The sequence below is a fragment of the Anas platyrhynchos genome, chromosome 29 (genome assembly GCF_047663525.1).
Source record: "Anas platyrhynchos isolate ZD024472 breed Pekin duck chromosome 29, IASCAAS_PekinDuck_T2T, whole genome shotgun sequence".
Lineage (NCBI taxonomy): Eukaryota > Metazoa > Chordata > Aves > Anseriformes > Anatidae > Anas > Anas platyrhynchos.
The window spans coordinates 557177-568084 of NC_092615.1; the positions used below are offsets into that span (position 1 = coordinate 557177).

Below are 10908 nucleotides of genomic sequence, written 5' to 3' on the forward strand. Positions count from 1 at the left end.
AGGGTGTCTATAGGGCACCCACAGGGCACCACACCACTGGATGCCTGGGGGACCCGATCCTCCTGCAGGTCTCCCATCCGCAGCCCGACCGGGCCAGACCCTGCTGAGCTTCCTGCCGCGTGCGTGCGTGCTCCGCTGCACCTCCCTCTCCCCCCCCCCATCCCCTCCCCATCCGCCCTGCCGCCGCGGCCGATTGGTCGGCTCACCGGAAGGGCGGCGCTCTGCGCTCCCGCCGCGCTCTCTCTGGCCCTGGAGGACCGCGAAGATGGCGGCGCCCATGGAGGTGGCGCTGGTGTCGGACGCGGCGGGGCCGCTCTGCAACTGCTCCGTGTGGGAGCTGCACTCGGGCTCCGCGCTGCCCGGGTACCGCGGCGGCAACAGCGGCCCGCGGGGCCTGGCGCTGCTGGGCGGCGAGCACCTGCTGGGGGCACAGCTGGGCAAGAGCTACATCAACGTCTGGGAGCTGCAGAGGAAGGTAGCGCCGGGGGAGGGGGGCCCGGGGGGGCCCGGGGGGGCTCGGGGGGGGGGGCTCCGGGCACGGAGGGGCCCCCTCGGGACCGGGGAGCTGCGTGGGGGCCGCCCGCCGCTGGGGGGGGCCGGATCCGTGCCGAGCTCCCCTTCAGCCCCCCCTCAGTGGCCGCGGGGCCCCCCCCGGGGGCTGTGGGGTGAAGCCCCCCCGTGTTTCAGATCGTGTTTCTCTCTCTCTCTAATTAATATTATTCTGCTGTAATCTTAGCTTGTTTTCTGCTGAATCTCCAGGGTTCCCCAGCTGTGGAGCACGACTGTACCCAAATCCCCTGCCTCTTGGTACTGCTCCCGCTGCTTGTGGCTGGGGCTCCGTGGGTGCAGGAGGGCGATTTACCTTTCACTGGGGGATTAAAAACAAAGCAAGTGCGAGGAAACCGGCAAAACACAGAACAGCTCGGTGGGATTTGTGCTGTCCCAGGGACCGCACTTCTCCATCATTTTCTTCTTCAGCTCCTCTCCAGCCTGTCCTGGTTTCAGTTAGCACGGAGTTGATTTTCCTCCTGGTAGCTGGTAGGGTGCTGTGGTTTGGCTTAGGGTGAGCAGAGTGCTGAGAACACCCTGATGTTTTAATTGCTCACACCAAGCATATTTCAGCTTCTCGCTGAGAGGCAGGGTGAGGGCACGGCTGTGTGGTGCTGAGCTGCTGGCTGGGTTAAACCAGGACATGCACAGAATCCCAGAATCCAGGAGCAGGGCCGAGGACTCTGCCCGGTGCTGGCCTGCCCCGAGCCAGGCTTTTATTTCTCTCCCCCTCCCCAAATCGCCGCCCTCACTGATCGGCCGCTGTCGTCTCTGTGCTCCCAGGACCAGCTCCAGCAGAAGATCATTTGCCCCGGGCCGGTGACCTGCCTGACGGCGTCTCCCAACGGGCTCTACATTCTGGCTGGCGTCGCTGAGAGCATCTACCTGTGGGAGGTGAGGAGCACCCCCAGCCTGCCGAGGGGATGGGGAGGGCACTGGGACACCCAAAGGTGCTGGCCAGGGCTGAGCGAGCTGCCCACGTTCTCCCTTTCAGAGCCCCGGGCGGCTGGGCTGGCTCTAAAGGCACGCCAGCACCACTGAATTGTCAGGCTGAAGGCTCCCATAAATGATTTGGAGCCCCGTGGAGGTTCAAGTAACTTGGATCCCAGGGAGATGGAAAATCCTGGCGGTCCTAAAGAGGAGGAGGTTTGTGGTTAGGTCCCTGTTGGATGAGTGGGGGTCCCCTGGGCTGGAGGAAAGGGAAATGCAGAGATCTGCATCCTGTGGAGTCCCCCAGTCCCATCGGGTGTCAGTAAATCCGTGTTACCCGTGCTGCACGGTGGAGGGAAAGCTCCTCTGGGTCGTGGATGTTAACGTTGTCCCCGGAGCTGTCAGGGATCTGTGCTGTGTGCTGCCACGAGGCGCTGGGGACACTGCCCAGGGGCTTCTGGCAGCACCCAGGAGGAGGCATCGCGCTGCGAGGTGCTGCCTGGGGCTGGGGGCTTTTTCCTTCTGAGCTACTGCAGACGCTTGGGTTTGTATTGGGTTTGTATTCAAGGCTCAGGTGGTGCTCCCCCAGTGCAGAAACCAAGACTTTGCCTTCATTTAGCTCTCTTCCCACATTTTAGCCCAATATTTTTGTGTGGATGCCTGCAGAGGCTGCTGGGCTCTGGTTGTCGCCCTGTTTTTAATTAGTGGCGGTGTTTTCGTGGGGATTACGCTGCGATCTAAGCACCTCACCAGGTAAATAGAAGAACACAGCTTGCTCTTAGCCGCAGGATTAAAGACCGAGATATCTAACCTGTAAAGCTCTCATCTCGGGGGATGTTTCTGAGCCTTATTATGTGGGTGGCTCTATCTTAATTCATCAGGTTTTGCTTTTAAAAATGTGCCTGTGGCAGCGCCAAGGAAAAAAAAAAACAAAAGCCCTCAGAAGGAACTGAGACTGCAGCAGGTGGGAGTTGCTTGCTCATGGTGCTCTGAGCTGGTCTCTGCTCTGCCTCATCTGCAAAGCGCGTCCCCTCTGCTCGCCTCCAGCCAGCCTGGCCTGGCAGGAGCGGTGCCGGTGTCCGTACGGCGGGGTGAGAGGCACGCTGAGAGGCTGCATGGAGCTGGGGACGGCTTCCAGCAGCCCCCCCCCATAACTCGCCTGCTCTGCGAAACCACTTGTTCTCTGTTGAATTGCAGTTTGCCTTTATTTTTAGGTGTAATTCAGACAATGAGAGGGAGCTGGTTCTGTTCTTTTATGCGGCGCTGCCTCCGTAGTTCCCTCCCTCCCTGCAGCGTTGCCTTTCACCAAGAAGAGCTCCGGGTTTAGGAAGGCGTTTGCCACCCCGGAGCCCTCCTTGGCCTGAGACCACGCAGCCTTGCCAAAATGCAGCAGCCCCTGGGGCGGGTTTGGAAGCACCGCAGCCACCTCCTGCCTTCCAGCTGAGTAACGAGGCTGGAAGAAGCCATCAGTGATATCAATAACAAACAGGACAGCTTCACGGCCTGCCTGTGTCCTGACTGGGGAAGCTGCCCTGCTGTCCCTAGGTTCTGGAGCTGCTGTGGGCAGGAGCCTCCCAAACTGCCTCGGGTGGGATTTACCTGGGGATGGGCTCTGGGTGCTGAGAGCAGGGAACAGTTACCCTGGCTCATCCCGGTGTTCCTTTCTGAGCATTCTCCTGCCCTTTCCCCTGCCCTAGGTCTCCAACGGGAACCTCCTTGCCATCCTGAACCGGCACTACCAGGACCTCACCTGCCTCTGCTTCACTGATGACAGCAGCCACTTTCTCTCAGGGGCAAAGGACTGCCTGGCTCTGGTGTGGAACCTGTACAGGTAACGGTGCCGTGCTGGGCACAGAGAGCATCGGGGCCAGGAGTCCAGACCACGAGGTCCCCTCCGCTGCCAGGAGGCAGGATCAGCTTCAGCCTGTCTCTAAGCTGTCCTTAAAACCTGCTGGTGGTGACAGGGCTGCGCCCTCCTTATGCAAGCTGTGCAGTGCTGTTATCCTCAGTGCCAGGTCGAGTTTCCCTGGTGTCCCACCCAAGATTCCCAAGCTGCAGCATTTTCCCCAGGTATCAGCAGCTGAGGGCTCTGTCCCTTCGGATGGGGGAACCCCTGTAGCAGCCCTTCTCGTGCCGTGGCTGCTGGCAGCTTCTGCACTCGGCGTGGGTCTTGCAGCCACGGAGCCGTCCCCGAGGCAGCAGAGCCTTGTTCAGCTCCCCCTCACAGCTGTGGCATCCCCAGCGTGGCTCTCGGCCGTACTGAGTCTCCTCTTGGTCCTCCCTCCCACAGCGTGCTGCAGGCAGAGCCCTCCCAGATCCCAGACCCTCGCCACGTGTGGTCCCGACACAGCCTCCCTATCACGGACATGTGCTGCGGCTTTGGGGGGCCCCTGGCACGAGCTGCCACAGCGTCCCTCGACCAGACAGCAAAGGTGAGGCTCGGCTCGGAACAAACAAATGTCCCAGAGGTGTGCAGGCCCCGGAGGGTTAAAGCTTGGCTTCTGCTGGGCTGCAGCAGGGCTGTCCGTGCGGGCTGCAGCAGCTCGGTTTCTTGGCTGTCTCAGTGATGACTCAGAGCTGCCAGACCTAATGGGTTTTGCCTCTCCAAACAGCAGCGGTTTCGCTGCACCTGCCCTCAGACTGTGTCTCCTCATGCTTTGCAGTCCCTCTCGTCCCTGGGGGGCATTGGGCTCATCCCTCATTTCCCTTCCCTGGCGTCCCTTCAGTCTGGCAGGACACAGGGCACGGAGCTGGCTCCTCTGGGCACGGCAGGCACCGGAGCTGGAGCCGTGTCTGCTCCTCCTGCCTTGCAGCAAGGCTCTGCCCTGGGGAACCAGATGGGGTGAGACGGGCACAGGCAGGTCAGGGGCTGTTTGGGAGCTGCTCAGGAGCATTGCCATCTCCTGGTCACAACGAGGCTGCTTTGGGTGACCCAGGGCACACCAGTTTGTGCCTCAGTGTCCCCAGCCGTAGTGAGGAGGGGGTTCTGGTGCTGCCAGCTCGGCGCTGGGCGTGTGCTGGGCAGCAGGGGGTTCTTCCCGTCCTGTGGGGGACGTTTAAGCCCTTAATTCTCCTGCGCTGCCTGACTCCAGCTCTGGGAAGTCGCATCTGGGGAGCTCCTGCTGTCCGTGCTGTTCGACGTGGGGATCATGGCCGTGACCCTGGACCTGTCCGAGTACCACATGTTCTGCGGCGGCATGGACGGCTCCATCTTCCAGGTCGACCTCTGTGCCTGGGTGAGTGCTCGGGGCGCTCCCTGAGCTCTGCTGCCTCCCCGCTGCAATGTGGCAGGACGGGAGGGCCTGGCTTCGTGTGCCTCCCCCGCCCTGCCCAGACGCAGCGCTGAACCTGCTGCCTTGGGTCTTCCCCTCCAACCCCTCTCGCCCTCCTCTGTTCCTGCAGCCGGTGCAGAGGGACCGGACCTTCCAGACAGAGCGGGAGAACGGGAAGATCTTCAAAGGGCACAGGTGAGATACCAGACATACCTGCCGAGTGCTTCACTGCCCCCGTCTGCCCACCTCACGGGCTCCTGGCAGACCTTGGCTCGTCCTGAGCTTCCCTTCCCCGTTCCAGGAACCAAGTGACGTGTCTGTCCGTCTCCACGGACGGCAGCCTGCTGCTTTCCGGCTCCCACGACGAAACGGTCCGGCTGTGGGACATCCAAAGCAAGCAGTGCCTGAAGACGATGAATCACAAAGGTAGGCATGCCCTTATCTCCACAACCCCTTCCTCCTCAGCTGCTGAAGGCTGCTGCTGTCTCGCTTTTGCTGACGCTGCCGTGCGCAATTCAGGCGTTTTTCTGGTACTTGCTTCACACTTTCAGGAAGGGTAGAGGCATTAAAGGGATGCCTTAGCTGTCTGGAGCAGCGCTTTGACCTTGCCCATGTCTGTTAACAACCCTCTGTGCTCTATCAGAGGCTGAGTCAGAGATTTTACCCTGTCACTGAGGAAGTCCAGGGTCTTCAGCCTTGTTTTCCAAAGGGAGCCATTCCCCCAGACACACCCGAGCGTCTGAGGAGGCTGAGGAAGGGGAGAAGCCACCCCCGTGCCCCCAGCAGCAGGCACCCATGAGCTCATGAGGTTCACGTAGCAGAAATACAAGTTTACTCTCTGGACAGAGGTGGGTGAGCCGCTGCTCAGGGCAGGCACTGAGACCCAGGCTGCCTGCAGACCCGTTCCTGCTTGCCTTTTGCTGCCAAGCACCGTTCCTGCGGGGGGTTTGCTGCAGCATCCATCCAGCCTTGCTCCAGTAGCACTAGAAGAGTGAAAACAGGCAAAGCCTGAGCCGTGTGAGTCATCGCAGGGGAGGTGGCCAAGCTCCCACTGCGAGCCAGGCGTTAAAACCTTCCTCGAGGCTCCAGAAGAGCACAGAGGGACACAATTCCCTGCTCCTCCTGCAGCACCGTGCCACTGGGTGCCAGGGCCGTGAGGTGAGGGTGCTTTTTGCAACCCCTGCAGGCTGGCTTCTCCCTGCGGGCAGGGATTTGGCTTCCTCAGCAGCCCTGGCACCAGTTCCACCCCGCTGCTGCCCGGGTGCTTCATCCACACATGGGAGCCGCACGTGGCTCGGGAGGTGTCCCCCAGGGAGCCCCCTGCACCGGGGAGCTGTGCCGCAGGGAGCAGGGGGTGGGGGTGCCCTGCACTGAGTTCTGGCCGGCCGTGGATCCACCTCCTGGCAAGGTCTGTCCCGAGCTGCTGCCCTGCTGCCCCCCTGGCGTGTTCCCTTCCCGAGATGACGAGGGCTTCAGCCACAGCTGATGTGACAGCCTCCTCCGGCCTGGCGCGCTCAGGGTGGTGACGTCCCTCTGCTCACAGGGGCAAAGGAGAAACCAGTGGGGAGCCACATGACGGTGCTGGAAATAGAGCAGAGGAGCTGGAGCGTGGCTTTGGGGCTGGGGAGGAGCGTGCTGAGCTGGCAGGATGGGGCAGGGGCTTCCCCAGGGTTTGCCTGTCCTTGAGCGGGGCAGGGCACAGGCAGGGGGACGGCACCGAGGGGCCGGGAGGGGCGTCCTCACCGGTGGGGGGAGCTGGGCTGGCTCTGCTGGAGGCCTGGGCCTCGGTGGGGAGCAGACATGGGGATTGAGAGCTACCTGGTGAGGTCTCGTCCCCCCTGCCTGGCTCTCCCCTTCCTTTCCAATGCCCCCCCTGCCCCGCGGGTGGGCTGGGGGTGCTCCCCTCGCTAACGGCTATCTCGGAAGCAGCAGCAAACTTCTTTTCGGGAGGGAGGGAGCAAGAGTAAAAGCAAACGGTTCGTTACAGCACAGTGCTGCCAAGGAGCAGCCTCGGGGCCAGCCCGGGCCTCCTGGCAGAGCAGCCTCGGGACGCAGCGTGCTCGGCACAGCCCTTGGTGTGCCAGCCTCGGCCACCCGCCCGCTGAGGGTCCGGGGCAGCCTCTGCTGGGGCTGGTGCTGAGGGAGCCTCTCCCACCACCAGAGGTGCTTTTTTCCGGCTCCTCTGCAGAGACCAAAAGCCTCAGGTGGCTCCTGCCCCCCGGGCCCCCTCCTTCTCCCGTTCTGCACCTTTCCCGGCCGCCCTTGGCAGCGGATCCGTGCAGGAGCTGCGCTCTGCGGCAGCCCTCGCTCAGGTGGCTCTGGATCCTTTTAACCTTTCCCTTTGTGCTGTCGAGTTCAGCGGGGGGAAGACGGATGGCCGGGGATTTATGGGCAGTGCCTGAGCTGCTCTGTTCGCACACGAGCCCCTGGGCTGCGGGGGTGCTGCCGGGGAGCCTTGGTGGTCTCGGAGGGTCCCGCACCCGGCAGCGCTCCGGGGCTGCAGTGGGAGTCTGGCGGCAAGTGTGAGCCTGCAGTGGGGGGCGGAGGGGGCTGCTGACAGAAAGCAGCAGCCTGTGCGGGTAAATGTAGTAATTAAAGCACTCATTATCTCTGCCAAACGAGTGTGTGTGATAGATCATTACCGGCAGACAGCTGTGAGCTGGCCGCTGATGGATGGCTCGCTCTGCAGAGGACGAGCAGACCGCCAGGGGCACAGAGCGGGGCCCGGGGCTGGGAGGTGCCCGGGAGGCGTCTCGGGGTGCTGGGGGTGAGCACGGGAGTCCCGGGCACCCGCAGCTCCTCGGGCTGTGTTTATTCTCGGGGCTGCCCGAGGAGCCAGGCGGGAGGCAAAGCTGGCAGCGATGTGACCCGACCTCCCCCTCTGTGCCGCCCCAGGTCCGGTTACAAACGCCTTCATCGTGCTGGCCCCAGCCAACATGTTCAACCCGGATGGGAAACCCAGCGTGCCTCTCCCCAAGTTCAGCAAGCACCTCTACGGCACCGAAAGCAGCGACGAGCAGGGCAGCGAGGGGGTGACGCTGCGCCTCGGGCTCCACCAGCAGGTACCGGGGGGCAGCAGGCTGCCGGGGGGAAGGGGTCGGTGGCGGCTCCGGGGGGCGCAGAATTTCTCCTGCAGCCCCCTTGGGACGAGGACCTGGTGCATTTCTTGCTGATGGAGTAATGTGCAGTGGACAGTGAGGGTGCAGACCCCCACGGTGGGCTCAGGGGCAGCAGGACAGGCAGCTCGAGGCTATTGCCCCCTCCCTGAACTCTGCTCTCCAGTGCAGTGAAATCCATTCTCCCTCCTCGCACTCCCCTTGCAGTCTGGCTGGTGCAGTCATTTGTCCTCCCAGCCCGGTGCCGTGCTGTGGGCTCTGCTCTGCCTCCTGGGCTGGGCTCCAGCCCCAGAGCATCTGGTGGCAGCACGGGGCTGTCCTGGGCCGTGAACAACCAAAGGCTCATCGGCACGTCTACCTGTCCCTGTCCTGTCTGCCAGGAGCCCCAGAGCTGCTCCGTCCCTTGTCCATGTCTGTCCCCAGAGGGTGACAGCTCCTGGGGGGGGTACCCAGCACGGGGGCTGTTGGGAGGGGGTCCTCTGAATCCATCCTGTCCGGTCCTTGCAGGACTCCGGGGAGAGCTACCTGGAGAAGGGCGAGAGGATGTACGCCCAGATGTGCTCGACGAGGGAAAAGGTGAGAGCTCCTCGGGGGTGGGGGAAGCGCTTCCTGCTGGTGTGGATCCCTTTGGGGGTCCTCTTTTGAGCAGACCTGGCCCTTGGGGTGCTGTGCCAAGCTGGGGATGGGGGGGAGGGGGCAAATCCTGGAGTCTGCACATGGGGTGGGAGGGGGTGCAGCTCTTGAACAGGAGGCAAAGAAGGGAGGGGATGAAATGGTTCTGGATTTGCTGCTGCTTGGGGGAGCAGCCTCCACTGCCAGAGCTGAGGCCGGGTGCCTGCAGCTCTCCTGTCGTGTTTTTCTTCGCAGAACCTGGTGGGAGACCAGGAGCACCTGACGATCCAGGTGAGCGAGCTGGAAGAGGAGGTGAGCACCCTCCGGAAGATCAACAAGAACCTCTTTGACTTCTCCGCTCGCATCATCACCAAACCGGCCAAATGAAGAGGCGACCCCCGGCCCTCTCACCCCTCTGCCTCTCCCTGGGGAAGAACCAGCCAGCCCTCGGGCACGCGGACCTGCAGGCACGCCTGGCTCCACGCCTTGCCAGCGTGCGAGCGCGGCGGAACGCGCCGGAGCGTTTGGCTGCTCCGTCTGGCCTCCCTCTGACTACACGGCTGAGATGGGCACGGGGCTGCTGCGTGTGCTCCCCGGCCGGCTGCGTGCAGGACACCACAGGGACCGTTTGCACCCCCAGGCGCCGCTCGGTGCTGGACGGGGGCAGCCCACGGAGCGGCCGGCTGCCGGCAGAGCGTCCCGGTGGCGGGGCGGCCTTCGGAGAGCAGCTCCTGCCCTTCTCCCGTCTCTTCCCCCCGGCCTCTTTGTTTCTTTTCGTTACTCGACCCTGCGGTGCAGACAGAAACGTGTTTTCTCTCTGTTGGTACTGCTTTGAGACCCCTTCCGCCCAGCCTGCCCTGGGAGATGCTGCTCGGTACCGCCGGACCCACCGCAGCCAGGCCCCTGCTGGGGGCTCGGGGCTTGGTTTTGCTCCCACAGAGCGGGGGCTGCGCAGCTCCTGCACCCCCATGCGCCCGGCCAGGCCCACGGGCAGGGGTCCGGGGTGGTCTGTGGGCTTGGCTGTTCATTGCGGGGCACGGGGCTGCCACCGGGGAGGGGCGGGGTGAGCACGGTGCTATTTCCCATCTGGGTAAGGTGACAGTTTATATATATTTTGATCCAGCTACTTTGTTTTCCACGGTGTTCTGGGGACTCGGCCTTTTGTATTGTCACTAGCATGGCGGCGGGGGTTGTGGGTTTTGTTTAGGTTTATTTTTTACATAAAAGATTTGTTTTTATAGTGAAAGATACTTGGCTTCTTCCTTTAAAGCCCCCCTGGTACCCACAGATCTCAATAACCTGCCGCCACCTCCCCAGCAGGGAGCAGGGAGTTGATTTCTTGCCGCAGTCCCTCGCTCATCCCTGCCCTGAGGCTGTTTTCCCAGAGCCTCCAGAAGCCCCAAAGCATCCTCGTGCCCCTTGCAGCTCCCCTGGACCTCTGGTCCCAGAGCAGGGGGCAGCAGGGGGAGCACGGGGGGGTACATTTGCTGCAGGGATCAGCAGTTGTCGATGCTCTTCCTGCAGCAGCTGCCTGCTCCATCATCTGCTGCCCTCCCCACCAGCACCGCGTCCTGCTGCCCCTCGGGGGGCTTTTTGGGGCTGGAGGGGGGGCACGGCAGCAGCACAGGGGTGGCCTGGGGGATGCTCAGGGGTGCTCTGAGCCCCGGCCCCGCACGCACCCACCGCATCGAGCAGCTCAGCACACCAGAAGTAAGCGCAGCTGATTTAAAGTGCACTTTAATAGCGCCAGTGTCCACGCAGCCCGCTCGCACGCCAGCTCGCTGAGATAATGCTTTTAGCTTAATAAGCCCCATTCCTCTTCTTGTGCTCCCCGCCTTCCTCCTGACGGTTTGGATCAACGTTAAGGGGCTGCAGCAGGGAGCAGCAGCCGGAGCCAGGGGGGTGCTCGGGGCATGCAGAGAGCTGGGGCTGCAGCAGTGGAGCCCCGGGGGCTTCCCCACACCTTGGGGGCTGCCCCAGGTCGGGGCGCTCCCTCCCAGCCCCCCCCCCCCAAGCGCTGCTCCAGGCTCCTCCGCGGGGCTCACGTTGGGGTGGGGGCTGCGGGGGCTGCTCCGTGCCAGGGCCCCCCCAGCCTCTGCCCGGGGCCGCCAGGATCCGCTCCCCGCAAGGGGAATTCATTAAGCTTTGACTCATTAAAGCTGTCTGGTGATCAATATTTTCGCCAGCTGGTCCTTGGCTCCCTTCTCGCTCGCTTTCTCTTCCGAATTCAGCGGAGCCGCTCCCGCCCCAGCTCCCCGGCAGCCGAGGATCCCCGTCCCGGACCGAGGAGCCCCCCGGCCCCGGGCCGAGCCCCCCCCACCCCCCGCACCCCCGGGAGCCTCGGGCTCGCTGTGCCCGCGGGGGCTCGGCCCGGAGGAGCCGCCGGAGCCCGGCCGGGTCCCGTCGGGCGGGGGCGGGCGGAACGCGCA

General features: G+C 63.4%; 1 protein-coding gene across 1 annotated transcript; it reads left to right on the forward strand.

The window, feature by feature from the left end:
• The first annotated feature begins 211 nt into the window (after window positions 1–211).
• Window positions 212–9886, forward strand: WDR18 (WD repeat domain 18). Its single transcript, XM_027472535.3, has 10 exons — window positions 212–475; window positions 1333–1443; window positions 3177–3310; window positions 3770–3911; window positions 4572–4715; window positions 4882–4946; window positions 5053–5177; window positions 7647–7813; window positions 8375–8443; window positions 8735–9886. Exons 1-10 carry the CDS (start codon window positions 266–268, stop codon window positions 8864–8866), a joined length of 1299 nt encoding a protein of 432 aa, XP_027328336.1. The 5' UTR covers window positions 212–265; the 3' UTR covers window positions 8867–9886.
• Window positions 9887–10908: the final 1022 nt, after the last annotated feature.